Source organism: Syngnathus typhle, linkage group LG8 (genome assembly GCF_033458585.1).
Source record: "Syngnathus typhle isolate RoL2023-S1 ecotype Sweden linkage group LG8, RoL_Styp_1.0, whole genome shotgun sequence".
NCBI lineage: Eukaryota > Metazoa > Chordata > Actinopteri > Syngnathiformes > Syngnathidae > Syngnathus > Syngnathus typhle.
The window spans coordinates 903,924-923,194 of NC_083745.1; the positions used below are offsets into that span (position 1 = coordinate 903,924).

Sequence of the window (19,271 nt, forward strand, 5' to 3'; positions counted from 1 at the left end):
CAGAGGGAGGGCAGGCCCTTGCTGTGAGTCATCATCGGTGCCCACAAAGCTGACACAAACTCAAAGTTGAGCTCAGAAGGAAGACTTCTGCTTCCGCTGGAAAAAGAGGCTTTTGGCTTCCACGCCATCTGCACAGAAGGCATCGCTGAATGGATTGGGAAAGTCCAGTCACATGTTTTGCCTGAGGATACTGGAAGGCTGTAAGTTAGCATGACTGACTTTTTGGACCAAAGCATATGGTTTGTGACATGTGATGTCCATGTTTTTACACTTGAAAATGACAGATGATGTGATCTTTGAATCTCTCCATCTTCTTTTCCTTTTTAGCTTCTTCCTTCAGTGATCTTAGCCCAATATCCCAAACATGGCCGCTTATGCCCTTGTCACGCAGAATTTTAAATTTGCCTCCCTCTTCTTCAAGAGTAAAGATGTGATGATCTTTAACGGTCTGATTGCTCTGGGCACTGTGGCGAGCCAGACGGCGTACAACGTTTTTGCTTTCGATTGCCCCTGTTCCCCCGGGAGAAACTACTACTACGGCATAGCTGCCATCGGTGCTCCGGCTTTGGCCTTTTTCATCGTTGGAGTCATGTTGAACAAGAGAACTTGGGATCTAGTGTCAGAGTGCCGCCTCCGGAGGTTCAGGAAACTGTCCACAGCAGCCGCCTTCGCCGTACTGGGGAGTATTGCGGGTCGAGCCGTGGTGGCGCCTCTTACGTGGACCGTCCTATCCCTGCTGCAGGGTCTGGCGTACACGTGCGCCCTAAGCGAGTTTACCGACCCCAGCAGCGTCAAGGGCTTCCCGACTGGTTACCATTCCGAGGACATGGCAAAGTTCCCTTGCAAGGAAAGCGTTCCGACCGAGCTGGAAAGCTTTTGGGCAGAAATTGACCGACGTCTGAAATATGAGTCACAGGTAGTGGAAAGCAATCTTTGTCTGTCTGTCTGTCCGTCTGTTTTTTTCTACCAAAGCCGTAGCATGTTCTCACCACCAGTCATTTGAGAAGAAAAAAAGGAAATGTCGACAATTTGCTTTGGTTCGTTAAAAAAGAAACATCTCTCAAGTGAGCGCAACCTGAATTTTGAGCAGCAGGAGCGTGTGGCGTGGCGTGGCGTGGCGAGGCGAGGCGAGGCGTGGCGTGGCGAGGCGCGGCACTCGCTGCAGACTAACATACTCAAAGTGTAATGGTGCAAAAATAGCACACCCGACAAGCGTCTGACTAAACGATTGTATGTTTTCAGCTGATTGGCTGGGTGGTGGTTGCCGGAACGTCTTTGATGGTTTTCTTAATCATGTGCACGAGACATTGCTCGTCGCCCCTTGGCTACCAGCAGGAAGAATACTGGAAGAAGTATCGGGCCAACGAAAAGACCCTCTTTCGTCGTACGGCCGCCGTCCACGCCCAACTCATGGCTGCAAAGTATGTGGAGAGCTTCTTCGGTTTCGTGGCTCTGGAGAACGATGAGAAGGAACACGTGCTGGAGCACCAGGCGGCGGCGAGTCCCATCTGCAGCACCGAGTGGAACAGAGTGAGCGGTGTCTACCTTTACAGGGAGAAGAATGGACTACCTCTATACAGCCGACTTAACAAATGGGCCACATACAACAAGCAGAACGCCCGGGAGGAGGACTTTGATAAAGAAATGGAAGTGTTTGACAGTTTAATTGCCTAGCACACGACTGCAATCACTGCGTGCGTCTGTGTGTTTCATTTCAAAATGTTGCTCCTCGTGTCACAGCAACATGGAACATGGAACATGGCCTGGCCTGGCCTGGCCTGGCCTGGCCTGGGCAGCTGGCTGCATTCCTCCTCACCTTATATTTGAAAATATGCTGTCCACAGCTTTGAGTTGTATTTATGATGTGCCGATATTTGATTTGTTGTCATAGCATTGCCAAAGTGACGATTGATAATGAGAATGGTGTTGAACGGGCTGCGGCCGGCGCAGACTACACTCGATGCAGAGGATGATGCTATTTGTGTGAGTAGCAGCCAATTAGCAGCAGGCCTTCCCATTCTTCAATTAGTCACTCACTCAACTGAATGCACGTCTACTACGTATGTCCTTAGTCTTAACAAGCATTGAAATGAAAGCATGCTTACAGTACACTTTTGTCTTGTGCTGTCTGAAGGCTTGGTGAAAGAAAATACATATAAATACGAAGGAACTGCTTCATGACTCAACTTTTGATTTGGTGTTTTAAAGAGCACTCATCCTCTACTCCAAGAAGATTTCATTTTCCAAGAGCGGGAGGCCATTGCAGAGACCAAACTATTTGCGTCCATACGAAATAACATGTCCCCATTACAGTAGCAAATGTGGTTGTTTGGTTTTGTATCAGACTCACTCGTCCGTCAGTCAGTCAGTCAGTCAGTCAGTGAGTCTCTTCAAAGAATCCCTTCACTTTCATCCCAAATGGTGACCGATCCATCGAGTACGCAAATTGTTGCCCATCTATTGCAATGATTTCATTTGCCATTTCTAAAAAAAAAGTCCAAACATGTGATTCCAACTTCAACGGTACCAGTCAATCCTAACAACGTCCCCAACAGCCGCAGAACGACACTAGCCTTTTATCACAAGCGTCACATGTCGTACGTCACAAGAATACGACATGATCGTCAAAATCTTCATTCAGAAGTGAGTCAGACCGGATGAGAGCTCTGTCACAATGGAAGAGTTGGAGCATGGGACACTTTGGGGCTCTATTTTCAGCACATTTGCTGCGGGGCAAAATTTCAATGGGTTTTACTTTTGAAAAATATCTTTTTTTGTAAAAAGACAATGATATGGTATGGCCCAAAAAAGGTTCATTTTATTTGACTTTTTTCCAACTTTATCACTTGTCCTCTTTTCCTCACCACTATTTTCATAACTCTTTTACCTTTCAAATAGGCATGTTGTTTATTATTTGTTTATTTATTAGATAGATATATAGATAGATAGATAGATAGATAGATAGATAGATAGATAGATAGATAGACAGACAGACAGACAGACAGACAGACAGACAGACAGACAGACAGACAGGCAATATATCGATATAGCTTAAGTACACGGTTACTTGACATGAAATTGTTTATTGGTGGATCACCCAAAGAAAAAAAGCGACACATAATTGTCTCAAGTAAAGACCGGAGAAAAAGAAGTGTCCAAATGTATTGTCAACAGACTTGACGCTGTTGAAACCAACACAAGGACTTGGACTGACACGAGAAATCCCTTTGCCACGTTTCACTAATGACGTCAGCGGTTTCCATCCGACTGACACTTTTCCGCTGTACGAACGACTTCCCGGTTAGTAGAGAGAACGAACGCTTCGTTTTTTAGCGCATATTTTTCTTTCTTTCTTTCTTTCTTTCTTTCTTTCTTTCTTTCTTTCTTTCTTTCTTTCTTTCTTTCTTTCTTTCTTTCTTTCTTGGTTTAGCTTTTGTCACATCAAAGGAGCGACAGACAGGCTGCGCAGCGATTGTTCCACTTTCTACCGTGCTGCTGAGTTGGCTCCTGTTAAGTGCTTCCTGGTTGGAGTCAGCCGCAGCCATTTTGGAATTTGGAGCGAGCGAGCGAGCGAACGGGCATTGAGCAACAACTAGCCGGCCGCCGTGCTTCTGGGAGCCGTCGAAGTTAGCCACCGCTACCCTTTGCACACATCATATCAAACCTTCCCCCCCACAAGACGCTAACACACTGTTCAACAGCTCCACAATGAATCCAGAATAGTAAGTACTTTCTTGATGACCAATGTGGTGTCACGTTTGAGTGTGTCGCTTGGCAGTACAACAAACAAGTTAGCAATAGCTCTTAAGTGAAGCTACGACGTTAGCAGCTAACGTCAGCTGACTGCGTCTGTCCACCGGAACCTACCACCGACGTCTCTGATGATGAATAACACATTGGTTGTTGTTCTGATTATATTATATTATACGATACATTATTGGTGTTGTCCGATGACTGCTAACATCATTGCTAACAAAAACCTAGTTGAACCATTGTGTCCTAAAGAGTTGTGGCAGGTAGTAGGCAGGGGATCGAAACTTGCATCGGTAAACATCTTGACAGCTTTGACTCTCATTTCGAGCTTGATTGATACTGACCGCTGTGTTTGGTTCCTGAGAGAAAAACGCAACATCTGGAGGCAATTGATGCAAACCTGGGTGGGCCACACTACTTGGAACTACGAATCATTCTTCTTAGACGACTGTGGATCGCGAACCTCAAATGTATTCATGTTTTGTTAGGCTTAGGGAACCGGTGGCACTGGTTCGTTGAATTGGACGCTGATATGAAATATGATGCTAGACCAGGCTTCTTTGAGCGAGCAAAACTGAAATGTCATTGCGTCGCAAGTTAAGCGTCGAAATTCCCTGACACTTTATCTTTGGTGATAGATTTCAATCGTAGAGCGAGCGAGCGAGCGAGCGTGAGGAGGGGATAAGGGTCGAAGTCGAGCCTCCCTCCCTCCCTCCGGAGGTCAGTCAGTGTCTTGGTCATGAGATCATGAGGTCACATGCCATGCCATGCCATGCCATGCCATGCCATGCCATGCCATGCCATGCCATGCCATGCCATGCCATGCCATGCCATGCCATGCCATGCTTTTGTTTTCTAGCTCTCATCATCCATTCCAAATTACGCAGGTATTTTTTGCTTTAAACAGGAACAATGGCTCATGGTAAACACATGTATGACACTTCATTCTCATTTACTATCCTTTGAAGAACTTTTTTTTGCAAAACCTAATCCACACTTTCCTGAATATTAAAGAGGGTGTCAACTGTGGCAATATTTGAAGTACGTGACTGTTGTGATTGTCTGTGGTCATGAATTGTAATTCCTTTGCAATTTCTTTTTTATGACTAAGGAAGAGTATATTTCTTAGACCCATCCACAAACGACTTAACATGTTGATCGTAATTGACCAACACATTCTATCTATCTATCTTTCTATCTATCTATCTGTCTGTCCTTTACAGTGACTATTTATTCAAACTGCTCCTGATTGGTGACTCTGGTGTTGGAAAATCTTGTCTCCTGCTCCGATTTGCAGTAAGTATAATTCTTCAAGAATATGGCTAGCCCTCTGAGTGCACATCCATGTTTCACTGGAAGAGAGCGAGACCGAGAGAGAAACAAAGAGAGAGAGAAGAGAGAGTATGATGCGCGTATGGGACTTTAGCAGATTTGCATGCAAGAATTGTGTTACGGCCATACTTGTTCTATTTTGCCACTTCTCTGCTTATTAGCGTGTTTGAAAATGCCTCTTCATATTCATGATGTTTGATTGCACATTCTTTGCATGTGTGACTAAATCCCCCTGTTTTTTGTCTCCGTCCCTCCCTCCCTTCCCTCTGCAGGACGATACATACACAGAAAGCTACATTAGCACAATTGGTGTGGACTTCAAAATACGGACCATAGAACTTGATGGAAAGACCATTAAACTTCAGATTGTAAGTCACGCACTATTTGTGAAGTTCTAGAAATCTAAAGCAAACATCAATTTTCAGGAAATGGCAACCTGCCTTTCTTTCTTGCTTGCTTTTTCATTCTTTTTTTAAACCAATGACATCTTGATTTTAAAAGTTCAATCATATGTACTACATTAAAAATGAATAATAATAATAAAAACTGAGACGTAACATCACCCCCCCCCCCCCCTTTTTTTTTGGGTTTTACCTTGGACAGTGGGATACAGCAGGCCAAGAGAGGTTTCGTACGATCACGTCCAGTTACTATCGAGGCGCTCACGGTATCATTGTAGTGTATGATGTCACAGATCAAGTAAGTGAAAGCATTTCTTACTTTGAAACACTCGACCTATTCTATTTGAATACAAGTGCTCATTTCTATGGCTCTAACGCAGTGCAGCGGTGGTTCAAATCGATATTCTTCTTATTAGGTCCACAGCAGGTGGTGGAAGTACACGCCCAAATGGCTTCCCCCCCCCCCCCCCCCCCCTTTTCTTGTTCTTCTTCTTGCACTCATTGTGTGGTCATTTCAAGAAATGACTGTCGTTGATGATGTACGTTCCTTTTCATGTTTCATCCAAAACATCTTTGCATGTTGTCCTGTACTGCCACCTGCTGTCGACTGAAATTCCCATCGCCTCTGTGCGCACGTAATCAAGCACATATTCAGTTAGAGGTGGGTCACTCCCATTGCTGTCCAAAGTTTGGTCAATTGTTGGATTATTTTTCAACTTGATGTTATCATGGCTTCACTTTAAATGTGAATAAAATGAGAGCAATTGTACCCATTTTTGATTTATGTGATTGATATGAGTAAATTGATGGTGCTCTTTTTGACCTCACAGGAATCCTTCAATAATGTTAAACAATGGCTACAGGAGATTGACCGTTATGCCAGTGAAAATGTCAACAAGTTGTTGGTAGGCAACAAGTGTGACCTGACGACAAAGAAGGTGGTGGATTACACAACAGCCAAGGTAAGGCGTACTCATGATTCAGCATTCGTGGATTTTCTTTTTTCACATTTATTAGGAATGCTCGAGCCCACATTTTTTCACCTTTTCAATACCAACAAATACATAACGTTACGTAGTCTGCTGAAATTGCCAAGGGTTCTTGTATTTCCAATGACTCATTGTCACTCATAATTCTTGGCAATTTGGACTTTTCAGTTTGGCTATTTCCATCTGCCGTGAAAAAAGGAAACTTGAACCATCAGGAAACTCCACTTTCTATATTTCTGTTGCGACTGTAGTGCATCCGAGTCTTTGTTGTCAACTTTCTTTTCTTTTGGTGCCTGCCCAGGAGTTTGCAGACTCTTTGGGCATCCCCTTCTTGGAAACCAGTGCCAAGAACGCCACCAATGTGGAGCAGGCCTTCATGACCATGGCTGCAGAGATTAAAAAAAGAATGGGCCCCGGCGCCGCGGCCGGCGGTGGCGAGAAGCCCAACGTGAAGCTGACGCCCGGAACCACCGTCAAGCCTTCATCGGGCGGCTGCTGTTGAGCGCAAAAGCACAGCCCGCCCCGCTGGCGATTGATTCTACGCTCGGTCAGTCGGTGTGCCTGGCTGCCATCTGCCTCTACCGCAACCTGACCGGGTAGGGATGACATGACATGACATGACATGACATGAATCACATGTTATGTGAGAACAAGATGAAGTTGCCTGTATTTCTACCATCATGTAGCACACTACCAAAAACAAATGAAGCCTTCGTCTTGTCACCCTGTCCTGCAATTGATGACAAATTGGATCAAACGGTGATCATTTCACCAGACTTGGCCCAGACAACCAATATCTATATCTATCTATCTCTCCATCTCTCTCATTTGGCTCACTTCATTCACACTAGTTTTATTCCACTTGCTCATCAGACTCCAAAAATGTGTGTGTGCGCGCGCGTGCATCACTGCATTCCATTTTGAGTTTGCTAACAATTTGTTTCGTGAAGTTTTTTTTTTTTTCATTTGTATGCCTCATCTTGTTTTGGCTTTCCTTTTGTCATTCTGTTACCTATCTGTCCTGTCTCCATATGAAGCCCCCCCCCTCCCCCAATTCATCGGCCATAGATGTTTCACAATACAGCATCTCAACTTTAGTACTACGTGCACAAATGTGTGTGTGTGTATATATATCAATATATATATATACACACACGCACGTGTGTGTATAGATATATTGATATAAACTGAATTATAGGTGGTCATATTACTAGCACTATAGCATAGTACTGTTGCTAGTAATAGTACTATATATACATATACTATATATATATAGTTATTATATATATATATGTATAGACCCATATGTCAGATCTCACATCTGTTCAGTAATCTAATGCATTCTTAAAATTGTCTTGATTCAATATGTAATACTAAACAGAAAATAATGTACTCCATGACTATAAAATGAAAAGGTTCTTCTGTGATTCTTGTTCAGATGCATTGTAAAGACTACACAATTATTTATTCTACATTTGGGGGGATTTGACAGTTACATGAGATCTGTTTGCAAACTGTTGTGTATGGTGGTAACCTAAGTGCAGAATTTCATATAAATACAATGTTCTCTTGTTTTCATAATAAAGGCAACTGAATTCAGTTTGAAAGACTCTCTGGGAATGTATTTTTATTTCAAATATGTTAAAGCCCCTGGAATAGTGTTTTGTAGCGCCTGATGACATGTCACATTCAATCAAGCCCCAAACGGAGTCAAAATGGCTGATTGAAAGAACAAAACAAGCCCGTCGCCGTGGAAACGAAGGCCGGTCTCAAGGCTTCTTTCGTGTGTCACGTGACGTGTTGCCGGGGCGATCCGGGCTAAAACGTCATTTCCGATGAAACCGATATGTACTGCGCAAGTGCAAAAGTGGCTGGTGGCGGGTTTTATTCAAAATGGAGTTGTCGTTTCCGTTGCGCTTTTTGAAGCTGAACCAAGTCCCACAAGGTAAATTTGCAAATACGAGATAATTGCAGACAAAATTACGCGTAACTTAAAGGTATGAGTCCCACGAGTTGAACACATTCCATGGATAATCTATATTCTGTTTTTATGACTACACTCGTACGTTCTTAACTACGTTCTTGTTTATTGGAAGCATGACCAAGGGCGCAGCGGGCTTTATTGACACGATTACATTGATTTCATTAACGGTATCGATATTCATTTGGAGTCATAGTATTGAGTTGTTTTACTGTCAAAACGAAAAACGGCATTCGAAGGAATTTTGAATTGACATTGACAAAGTTCCTGGCCAACACTGCGCGTATTTGTACGGAATTACTGGCTTGACCGCCGAGAAAGCCTCAAAGCATGCAAGTTATGTTAATGCCACTTCTGTTTTAACGTGGAGTATTGTCATGACTGACAACTTATTTGATCAATCATTTATTGTTCTTTTTGGTGATGTCATAAACTTTGATTCTTTCTTTCTTTCTTTCTTTCTTTCTTTCTTTCTTTCTTTCTTTCTTTCTTTCTTTCTTTCTTTCTTTCTTTCTTTTCAGCCTGGGTGAATGCAGTGTGGGATACAGAATTTACAGAGATGGCACCGATGGACGATGATAACCTCGAGGAGGAATTGGCAGCCTGCGGAGAGGAAGATTTCCGAAGACTGTACGCATATCTGCTGGCGCTTTCTGAGGAACAACAGTCTCCTAGCACCGATGCCAGTTTTCAGGTATATTTGGTCCACGCTGTGATCTGCAGAGTGCGTGCATGGAGGAACGAGGAAGAAGAAAGGGACTGCCATTCAGCACTGTCCGCAATCATTTGGAAGTCCAATGCTTTTGTCAAGCCTCTTTGTTCTGCTGTAGAGTATCTGGATGGAGCTGAGGGAGAACGGTGTTTCGGTGCGGTCTTTGGTGGCTGTGCTGTCCTTCTTTGTTTTGCCGGGAAAAGCCAAAGCAGCGAATGTTCAGCAGAGGGTGGCTAGCCTTCATGCCGCGTCCCTCTATCTGTTGCTGCTTGGAATCCCAGGTCAATGGAAAAAGCATAGTTTGACAACCATCATTGGTGTTGAACACTTCTACATATGACTGTATCTGTCTTCTAGGAAGCATTGGCAACAATGTTTTTCACGAGATTTTATTGGACACTTGCTTGAGTGCAAGCGCTCACTGCTGGCCTCAAGACTTTGGCAAAAAGCGCAAGAAGGGCACCGTCAAGACTTCTCAGGCAGAGGGCAAGCGTTCCAAACCACACCGGAAGGAAACTCAAGAGGTCTCCCGATTCAAAGAGCCATATGGTTGATCTTAATGCCAGCTGTCTGACATTTTCAACCAAGCGCATTCAGTGAATAATGCCGGGTGATAGTGATGCGTAAGTGTGTGTGTGTGTGTCGCCTGCAGATGGAAGTCGATGAGGAAGAGGAGGAGCTCATCTTCTCAAGTCAAGACCTAAATAAGATCCGAGATGCGCTGGTTCTTCTGGTTCAAAGTCTTCTCCGACTTTTGCAGACATTGTCACTCAAAGACAGAGCGCAAAGTGCTTGCCGTTGCGTCCAGGTAATGCTGAAGATGCCGGCCGGCCGGCCGGCCTCACCTGTTTGTCATCGACCTGTTTCATTTTGTCTGCAGATTTTTACCAAGTTGATCTACTTTGAACCAGTCATCGGAGAGCCCGACTTTTCCGCCGAACGGTACGGCGCTCGTACTTGAGTTTTCCCTTCATCTGGCGCTTACCTCCTTTCCATCCACAGAGACGTCCGAGAACTGCGGAGCCTTCCCGAGATGGCCTTCTACGGCCTGCAGCTGATTTGCGCACCACAACATGGAGACCAAAAAGAAGTAATTTTCATTCCCATGCTGACATCCGGAGTATCCGCTTCCTGTCTGACGGTCTGTCCGTCCGTCCGTCCGTCCAGTCGCTGAGGAGGGTTTTCCACCGACTTCTCTACGTAATCCTGATGATGAATAAAGAGGACAGAAGCAGACCGACCTTGCTCGTACTCAGCCACGCAGTACTCGCCGCACGGGATCAAGCCGTCCGCTTTGTCTGGTAAAGAGTAGAACGATGATAGGCAAATGGCTACTATACTGTGCAGCTAGCTCCTGATTGAATTGTAGGGCCTACAGATGAACGTCTCGAAACAAAGGCAAAGGTGTTGGATGCGTATCAATCTTGTAATTGTCCTTCTTTCCATTTGGAATCGTAGTCACATTGTGAATGAGCTGAAAGAAGTGGCACTTCCTCTCTTAAAAGTGCTCGTGCAGCACATTTGTTTTCAGGTGAGTCATTCAGCCCAAATAGCCCCAGCGTTTGTGTCGCACTCCATGCCACCTGCTCACCTTCTCCCATGTCTTTTTCCTCGGGGTGGAGATTGTGGAAAAATGTGAGTTTCGAAAGCACGCGGCCCAAGCTGTTGGCACGCTGATAGCAGAGATGTCGAGTACAGACTATGCGCACTTCATCAAGTGGCTGTCTGACTTCTCCAGACAATCCAAGGTAATCTCCAGCCGTACACTAGCTACCGTAACCCTAATGGTGCGTATGGCACGTGTAAAAGACGACGACGACGACAAATGATTGAGGGCTGGCTGCTTTGGTAGATGGTGTCTCGCCTGTTCTCCGTGGATGTCACGATGGTTCTACTGGGGCAGCCGGAGAGGAGGCCGGAGGAATGTGACGAGCACGCGGCTCTGGCCCGCTACCTGCCGCATCGCTTCCTCATCCAGAACCTGTTGTTCGCTCGACGCAATGACCACTCCACCACTGTCCAAAGCCACGTCCTGGCCTGCCTGGCTGAGTGTCTGGAGTTGCCTTCACTCAACGCTACCTGCGCCATCCAAAGCCTCTTCTCTGCCAGTAAAGATTTGTTTTCCCTGTAAAATTGCCCTTTTCATATCTTTCGATTGATCCGAATGAAATCGTCTGCAGACAAGTGCCAAACTATGAATATCTTTGATTCACCCGTAATGTTGCCCATATAGCATCAGATTTCAATAGTTTGGCAAAAGAAGAAAAGACCCCAATTTGTCGAACACATTGGTTTTCGGGATGGGGTTCTTTTCACTTTTCACCCCATCTGGGTGACATTGATTTTGCAGTAGCGCTGGAAAAAATACTATCGTGTCTTCTAAACGTGGATTTCCCCCCCGAAAGATTGAAATGGAGCGATATCGTCGCGTCATGATAACAAGTGGCCGATCGATGATGATGTTGTCGTGACCAAAAGAAACCACCGTTTGGTGTTGTTTTAATTTTTCAATTCTACGTGACGGAAAGCTGGTATGGCGATGTCCTTGTTCCCGCAGAATGACTAAATGAGCCTTTTCTTCTAGCTGTAACCCAAACTCTATTGGAAGGGGAAAGTACAGAAGGTAAAGTTTGGCAGGGCTATGTGCTTTTTGTGCAACATGTCCAGATGAGCCTAAAAGGCATTTATTTCTGAATGGTGTTTCAGGCGGTTCCCAGCATCCACAGAAAAGCTTCCAGACCTTGCCGTTCAGGACTGTGGAGGTCGCTAGCACCGAGAGCTCGGTCTGTGATGGTGAGCCCTTCCTACTAAACGTTTTGAGGCAGCCAGCGCCAATGCTTCTGGTGACATGGATGGTGATGAGGATTTTTCTTTTTCCAATGAAGCAAGAGAGAACATGGCTCTTCTCATGCGGCGTGTGCAAGACTCCAAGTGTAATGTTCGCAAATCAGCACTGCAGGTAGTTTGACCCCGCCCGTCCTTCCGTGCACGCTCTCCACGTCCATATTGGTACGGATGGTTCCGTTCCTTTTCTCTTCGCCTTTTCCAGGCCCTCGTCGGTCTTCTGAAGCACGGCGTGATCCCAACGAGCTGGGAGAACCTTTCTATGCTCTCGGAGCGCTGTCGAGACCCGGCTGTGTCTGTGAAAAAGAAAGCCTTGCAGTGTGTGGACGAGATCCTTCACGTGAGTCGGCCTTTTCCGATGGAGCGAGTGCATGGCAACCATTGCTTCATCCACCGCCAACGACCACTGGCAGGCTAAACCGGATTGCAGCCTGGTGCAGAAGGCATGGCTGCTGGGCGTGGTACCGGCGGTTGAAGATGGCGAGAGCTCTGTCCAGGAGAAGGCCCTGGAGGCCCTCGAGCACATCTTGATCAGCCAGGTCAAAGCCTACGCCGCCTGCCGCCATCTTGATAGCAGTCAGAGGCTGACCTGGAAGCTGCTAAATCTGCTCTGCGAAGAGTGTCGCAACCTTAGGTTTGGCACTTTCTTTCATTGATTGGCAAGCATGGACTTGAATGATATCACATCAACTTTGAGTACCTTCGACGTGCGAGCGAGCGAGCGAGCAAACAAAAACAACGGGCATTGTAGTTCTATTGACAGAGCGTGATTGGTATACTAGTCGTTTGTTTCTGTTCTCCAGCCAATATTTCAGTCGGGCCATCGCCATCTGGACCAAAGAAAACAAGTTTACAGAAACATTTGTAACGAATCTGATTTCGCACACGGAGGCTGAGCACAGTCGTGGAGCCTGGCTGCTGCTTTCCAAGGTGGTTTCTGCATCTCCCAAAATTCCATATGGCAAACTCATGGATGCCTGGGACAACATGGTCAGGTAGGGTGGGCTACATTTGGCTACATCTGCAAACCTGGATGTGACGTGCGCCTCATCTTGCCTTCCTTCCCCAGTTCCAAAAATGTGAGCGCCACAACCTGCTGTCACATTCTGGGTGTGATTGGAGACATTTCTGCTCACTTGAATGAAGACACAAAGGCTCGGATTGTTGGTGAGTGACGGAACCTTTGTGGCCGAGCGTGTTCTGGATGCATTTTTGCTTTGTCCGCAGATGATCTGATGCCTTGGCTGAAGTCCTTTACCATGTCTCTTGAGGCTATCAGTGCCGCAATAGATACTCTGCATCAAATTGGCAGCAGTGAAGATGTCAAGCAAACTCAGGTTGGACTTTGCTTTCAGTAACAGCAAAGTGTTGTTCAAAGTAGCTCCACTAACTGACTTTGTCCCTTGTAAATTGAAAGCAGCCCAGCATATACTATGTAGTACTACGTGTGTTGACGAGCACAACAGAAAGAAAGTTTGCGCTCCATCACCAAATGAATTCTTTCAATCAAACGTCTGAAGAAATATGATGACTGACAAGGTCGTCCGTCGTTCTTTTCTCTTAGGCTTTCCTGAATCGTCACTGTGGTGAGCTGGTGTCAATTTGTGAGTCTTATCTGGCTGCTATAATCCTGACCAAAAATGGAATCCACAACGTTGATGAAGAGCTGATGGTGAGAACTCCATTTTCAGATCTGTTACAATTAGGGGTGTAACGATTCATCGATCCACATCGATGAATCCATATAATGCTCTACCATTTGTTGGCATCGACGCTAAACGTAAACATCGATCTATATCGCCCGTTTTGACCTCGGACATTAGACGCGACTTTATTTCGAAATCCAGGTCATTGTTGCTCGCTTCCTCTTTCCGGGAGCAGTGCGGGCCGCGGCGTGCCGTGTTGTGTTGTGAGCAGAGCAGGCAGGTGAAAGGGGAGTCGACAACTAGTACGCGGCTCCTGGGCTGCTGCTATGGCTAGTGTCCAAGAAGACGAGGAAGGAAGTTCGCTCCCCTTTGGGCTTCAAGTCATTCGTTTGGAAGCACAGCATTTGTCATTTCCTAAATAAAGAGTTTGCAGTACCTTGTTGATTTTGCGTACGAATTGTTATAAATCAGGATATTGTTCTATATCCATCGTAGAGCACTGTATCGTGATGTATCGTGAATGAATCACAGCAGGCTTTAAGATATCGGCAAATATCGTATCGTGCGTCTTTGTATCGATGTGATATCGTGACAAAACCCGCCATTTACACCCCTATTTACTATGTTGCCAAAATGATGCTACTCTTCAATTTGGAGGCCATTCCTGCACTCAAACAATGTTTTGTTTGAGGAGTTCATTCCAAATTCAAAAGCAAATTGTTTCTTTCATGACCACTAATTGTGTCTCACTGAAAAGAATGTGTCTTCCAGGTGAAACACCTTCACACCTTTGGTGTTGCCTCACTCAACTGTCCTGCTCGAGTGTCCAAAAGAATGATCTTGCTTGTGGAATCTGTCCTTATCCCAAATCCAGACAAATTACAAGGTACACTATTACTAGATGGCTTGTTTGTTTGTTTTCAGCCCCCCCCCCCCCTTCTTCTTCTTCTTCTTCTTCTTCATATTTGTCGTTTGTATCCACAATCGTCTTCTCTCTTTACAATTGACAGATTGTCAAGATGAGCTAGCAGCTTCACTTCCCGTCTTCAAAAGCAACTTGCTGCCGACCAAAGTCCGAGCCCACGGCGTCCTTACTTTGGGTGAGCAATCTGGTGCTCTTGTTGATTTGCCTTTGTCCAATACTTTCCAACTGGATCAGCTAAGGTGTGTCTGCAACACGAGGAACTGGTCCGGAAGTACCTCCCCGTGTTCGCCAGAGAGCTGGAGCTCGGCACCGAAGTGGCCGTACGCAACAACATTGTGGTGGTCATGTGTGACCTGTGCGTTCGATACACAAACACGGTGGATCGCTACATCCCCGACATTTCCGCCTGTCTGCGAGACGACCAAACAACCATCCGGGAGCATGCTCTCATCATGCTCACCAACCTCCTCCAGGTAGGAAGAGACGTTTCGGACGTTGACGCACTTTGTTGGAAAAGCATAGCATGTCTCGAGCTCTCCTTTAGACCTGCTCGAAAAAAGCCCAACCCTTTTTGGATTCATTTCAGGAGGAGTTTGTCAAATGGAAGGGCTCTCTGTTCTTCCGCTTCATGGTGGTGCTAGTTGATCCTGTCCCAGCCATCGTCAGGTGAATGCCATTTGACATTGCGCTGTACTCGGATTTCCCGAAACATCATAGCAGGTTCCAAACAGCGGTGCCTGCCAAATGCCAATCGAGCTGACCGTTTAGGAAGCGCACACAAATCCTTTTTATGCACTTGGAAGAAATCATTTGACTTGTGAGCATGTGGGCTAGATGTACGTATTATTTCTCCACTTTGACTTCCTGATCCTAAACCAAGACGGTATGGAAAGAATCGATTGGATCTGGGCTGCTGGGAATGCATACATTGTTTTGAGGAGACTCCATTGAGTCCACTGCTATATTATTGGAAGCTTCCCAGGGGCTCATCCCCATGCGCTACGCGTATTCAGCAGCCAGCCAGCCAGCCAGCCAGCCAGCCAGCCAGCAGATGAATTGGATGGATGAGCTGGGACTGAAGATACTGCTTCAATGTCAAATCTTTGTTTTCATTGCTCATGTCGAATGACTGCATTGTCTTTTCTGTCTGTACAGTCTGTGCGAATACTGCCTGGTTCACATACTGCTGAAAAAGAGCCCAGAAATGTTTAGTCAGCATTTCATTGAGTGCATCTACCACTTCAATTTGTACAGTGGACACAATTCCTACAAGTTGACTGAAACGGAAAGGTAAGGATTGAGAATAGGAGCCAAGTTGCCAAGAGCTCCATCACGTTTGTGAACACTGCAGTACGCGGCAGGATTTGTATGCAATTTTTTTTCTTTTCTTTTCAGTGGAAAACTTCGGTTCTCCCTAAAGGGGCCTCAGCACCGCGAGAAACGTTTTCGGATTTACCGCTTTCTACTGCTCCACTTGACGGATGCTCAACGCTTCAAGATCACCAATAAGATGAACCAAAGTGTCCTGGGTGAGTGAGGACAAAGGCAATTTGCTGTGCGATCGAGCGATCGGTCGATCGATCCAAAAGCCATTGAAATGGTCGGTCCAAGACCGATCTCGTGACAATGAACCGTTCGTTACACGGCTGTCACTCTCGAATCGTTTTCGAATACATGACTCCATCGGATAGAATTCTATTTGAATGAAAGTGTACCATTTCAAACAAACTTTGATGGACCGTCGTCTATTCATTTGTGTTCATTTGCTATTCTTTAGCGATTTGAAAAACAACCAGACAAGAGTGAAGCAGCATGCTTTTCCAAATCAGATGCTTGCAAATGTCTTCCGGGCTGCTTTCGAAAACAAAGGACGAGCAAAGTCCGAGAATAGCAATGACCGCTTTGGAAATGGGTGACGAGATGCGCACGCTTCTTTCCTTCCCTTTTCCGTCGCAGCCTGCTTTGCCAATGAAGAGCTGCCACTGAATGCAGATGCGGAAGACATTTTATCAGACACCTTCAACATACTGACTTTGAAAGAGATGAAGCTTCAGGCCACTGGAAGCGCTGCAGGGGAGGAACAAGACGAGGAAAATACGAGCACCATGGCAAAAGCGGTTTTCCAGGCAGCTCAAAATAAGGTGATTTCTCAGGTGAGTCAATGGCAATCATGCCAGGTTCAGCTTCAGCTTCAGCTTCAGCTTGCTCAAAGGTACTTGAAGCTTGCTTCTTTCGACCCCAGGTCAGGAAGAAGGCTTTCGTGGAGGACACCGTTCCTCTCGTCATCAGTCTTAAGCGCTTACTGGAGCAGAGACAGTCTCCTGTCCTCAAAGATCTCACAGCCTACCTGCAGGTTGCTACAGGTGCACTTTCAGGAGGTCATCGACGCAGAAAGACGAGGCACCGAATCTTGTTGTTTGTATTAGGTGACGATGCAGGACTACCCTCAAGAAGTCAAGGAGTTTTTTGCCGGGGATGAGCAATTAGCAGCGGAAGTGGACTTTGCCCTAAAGGAAGCAGGGAAGGACCGCCATCCGCCGGAGAAGCCGACGGGCAGCTGCAACCTGAACGAGGGCTCCGGAATGCTTGCAGCTCAGGTAATGGATGGAGATGACCGTTCACAAAACATTCTGAATCAAGTCCATTTCCGAGTCAATGCCGCAAATCACAAAGCATTGCCTATTGTTGTCGCACTTCATTTGCCACACTTCATGACTTCTGCTAGGCTTTGACGCAGCGCTCTACTGCTTTGTCGAAGAGTCTGCAACCTTTCAGCTTTTCCACGCCACAGTCCACGCCACATCCAAATCAGCTCCATGCAAGACTTTGGCAGAGTGAGAGGTACGTACGTACGTATGTATGTTGTTGGCATCATTTCTTCTGGAAATTCAACATGTCTTTTTTGCTAACCTGTAAAAGTGAAAAAAAAAAAAACCCAAAACAAATCTTTAAATCCAAAAAGATTCTCCCGAAAGCGTTCAAGTGGATTTGTTGTTGACGACCTCACATCTCGGCCTGGATTGAATCAGAGGTGCTTCAAATGTACAGTGAAAGTGAATCTGAACAATACTATGGATAGGCGTAACTATGAAAATGAATTTGTGTCGCAGGCGTAGGCATCTCTTGGCCAGAACCGGCTCAGAACGACAGTCAAACTCCATCGCTCTGGGAACAACAGGTGCACCAGCTCAAGTGTATATACTGTATTGTGTGGGTAGACATGTATGTGTGTGTGTGTGTGTGTGTGCATATATATATATTATATATATATATATATGATATATTATATATATATGATATATTTATATATATTATATATATATGATATATTTATATATATTATATATATATATATATTTGATATATACCCACGTGTACATATAAAATAGCTGCTAAACAAGGAGCATTCCATCGGCGTGTCTTGCAGAAAAGTCTCAAGGGGTCGTGAATAGCAGGGCCATCAGCACTCCAAACGGTACGATGCCAACGCCTCAGGTCGCAATGTTGCAATTGCCTCGCAGGATTGACCTTAGTCTCTCCATCCAAACCTCCACCTTTCCAGGTATGGGCCTAAATGTGACTTTTGAGGAGGGAGTCAGTGCCATCTACAATGATCAAACAAGTATGACATTTGCCTCCACTTATTGTATGAATGTGTCAAGAACTTGCCCTTGTCGGGTCTGTGTCTCTCTGAAAAGCGGACTGTACCAACGTGTAACGAGTTTGATATTTGTCAGACGTCGGTGTGCGTGATCTTGAACGTTGTCTCTGTGCGCTGACAGGTTCTCGCCAGGAAAGTAGCGTTCTTCATGTACGCTCAGATGGAAATCAGTGAGTTGTACCATTATGTCAAAGTTTGTGTCAACATTGCTGAGCTGAAGTAAATGCTGCTACTAAGCTACCGCCACTGTAGAATATGACACTATTTGAATAAATGCTGATGCTCAAGGCTTTTCCATTTGAAGTTGAATTGACCTCTTTTTCCATCTTGTACTCTGCTATGTTTTTCTGTTCCAGACCTTCTGGACCGAGGCGGTGGAATGAGCCGTCCCCTTTCCGTCCTAAAAAGAAAAGCAGTCTTTAGTCCACCTTTTGGTTTGACCTGAGTGCCTTCGCTCCCCATCACATGGTTTTATATTTTAACACTTTGGAATTGCAAGCAGCCTATTTAATCTCTTAAGAATGTTTTTAATTACGCGTCCATTAACACTCTATGTTGTCCTTTTTTTTTTTTCTACTATTCTAAGGAGCTGTAAAGTCTTTGTAGCAGGTGGTTTTATTTCGTCGAAGATGCAAACATGCGCTATGCTATTTTATTTGAATTTGAGCTTGTCTTCTCTTCGCTTTCCCCATCTGTCAAAAGTTTTTTCTGATCGTCTCAACTTGGACCTTTCCGACTGTACATTTGAATCCTTTCGTCGCTTGTGTCATTTTAAAACGCCCCTTTTGAAAAAAGAAAATACAATTTGAAAAAGTCCCATTTTCAAACTTTGTATTTCTGAGTTTGTTTCATCTCTGTCTTTACGATTTGATGATTGTCTATTCATAAGAAATAAAAAGCAATCAAAGTAAAACAAGACTTGGCATTTACCTTAAAGCAAAAGCCACGAGCTTGACTTCCCTAACCCCGGGGGTTCTAGCGAACTCCGTTTAAGAACCACCACCTCCACTCCCAGTGCAGTCACTCG

At 45.2% G+C, this 19,271-nt stretch overlaps 3 protein-coding genes across 5 annotated transcripts; all 3 read left to right on the forward strand.

Moving 5' to 3' along the window:
• The first annotated feature begins 11 nt into the window (after positions 1–11).
• LOC133158611 (calcium homeostasis modulator protein 2-like) lies at positions 12–2,174 on the forward strand. 2 transcript variants are annotated; one of them, XM_061285910.1, is made up of 3 exons: positions 12–239; positions 328–916; positions 1,243–2,174. In XM_061285910.1, the coding sequence occupies exons 2-3, from the start codon at positions 365–367 to the stop codon at positions 1,672–1,674; spliced, it is 984 nt and encodes a 327-aa protein (XP_061141894.1). In that variant the 5' UTR covers positions 12–239; positions 328–364; the 3' UTR covers positions 1,675–2,174. The 2 variants fall into 2 exon arrangements, with proteins under 2 accessions (XP_061141894.1, XP_061141892.1); XM_061285908.1 differs by having other exon boundaries at positions 20–200.
• A 1,076-nt stretch (positions 2,175–3,250) lies between these two features.
• Positions 3,251–8,085, forward strand: LOC133158613 (ras-related protein ORAB-1-like). Its single transcript, XM_061285912.1, has 6 exons — positions 3,251–3,722; positions 4,977–5,049; positions 5,358–5,453; positions 5,689–5,784; positions 6,317–6,448; positions 6,777–8,085. The coding sequence occupies exons 1-6, from the start codon at positions 3,709–3,711 to the stop codon at positions 6,975–6,977; spliced, it is 612 nt and encodes a 203-aa protein (XP_061141896.1). The 5' UTR covers positions 3,251–3,708; the 3' UTR covers positions 6,978–8,085.
• A 235-nt stretch (positions 8,086–8,320) lies between these two features.
• On the forward strand, positions 8,321–19,160 carry ncapd3 (non-SMC condensin II complex, subunit D3). 2 transcript variants are annotated; one of them, XM_061285904.1, is made up of 36 exons: positions 8,321–8,420; positions 8,978–9,150; positions 9,287–9,449; positions 9,526–9,692; positions 9,821–9,976; positions 10,049–10,110; positions 10,171–10,258; positions 10,336–10,469; positions 10,627–10,699; positions 10,791–10,916; positions 11,021–11,276; positions 11,753–11,791; positions 11,875–11,961; positions 12,054–12,127; positions 12,218–12,352; positions 12,426–12,646; positions 12,816–13,007; positions 13,082–13,179; positions 13,240–13,349; positions 13,577–13,684; positions 14,430–14,544; positions 14,669–14,758; positions 14,818–15,056; positions 15,170–15,249; positions 15,739–15,873; positions 15,979–16,112; positions 16,540–16,736; positions 16,826–16,936; positions 17,010–17,180; positions 17,309–17,424; positions 17,546–17,614; positions 17,694–17,761; positions 18,011–18,058; positions 18,146–18,205; positions 18,366–18,414; positions 18,601–19,160. In XM_061285904.1, the coding sequence occupies exons 1-36, from the start codon at positions 8,369–8,371 to the stop codon at positions 18,665–18,667; spliced, it is 4,263 nt and encodes a 1,420-aa protein (XP_061141888.1). In that variant the 5' UTR covers positions 8,321–8,368; the 3' UTR covers positions 18,668–19,160. The 2 variants fall into 2 exon arrangements, with proteins under 2 accessions (XP_061141888.1, XP_061141889.1); XM_061285905.1 differs by lacking the exon at positions 17,546–17,614.
• The last annotated feature ends 111 nt before the right edge of the window (positions 19,161–19,271 follow it).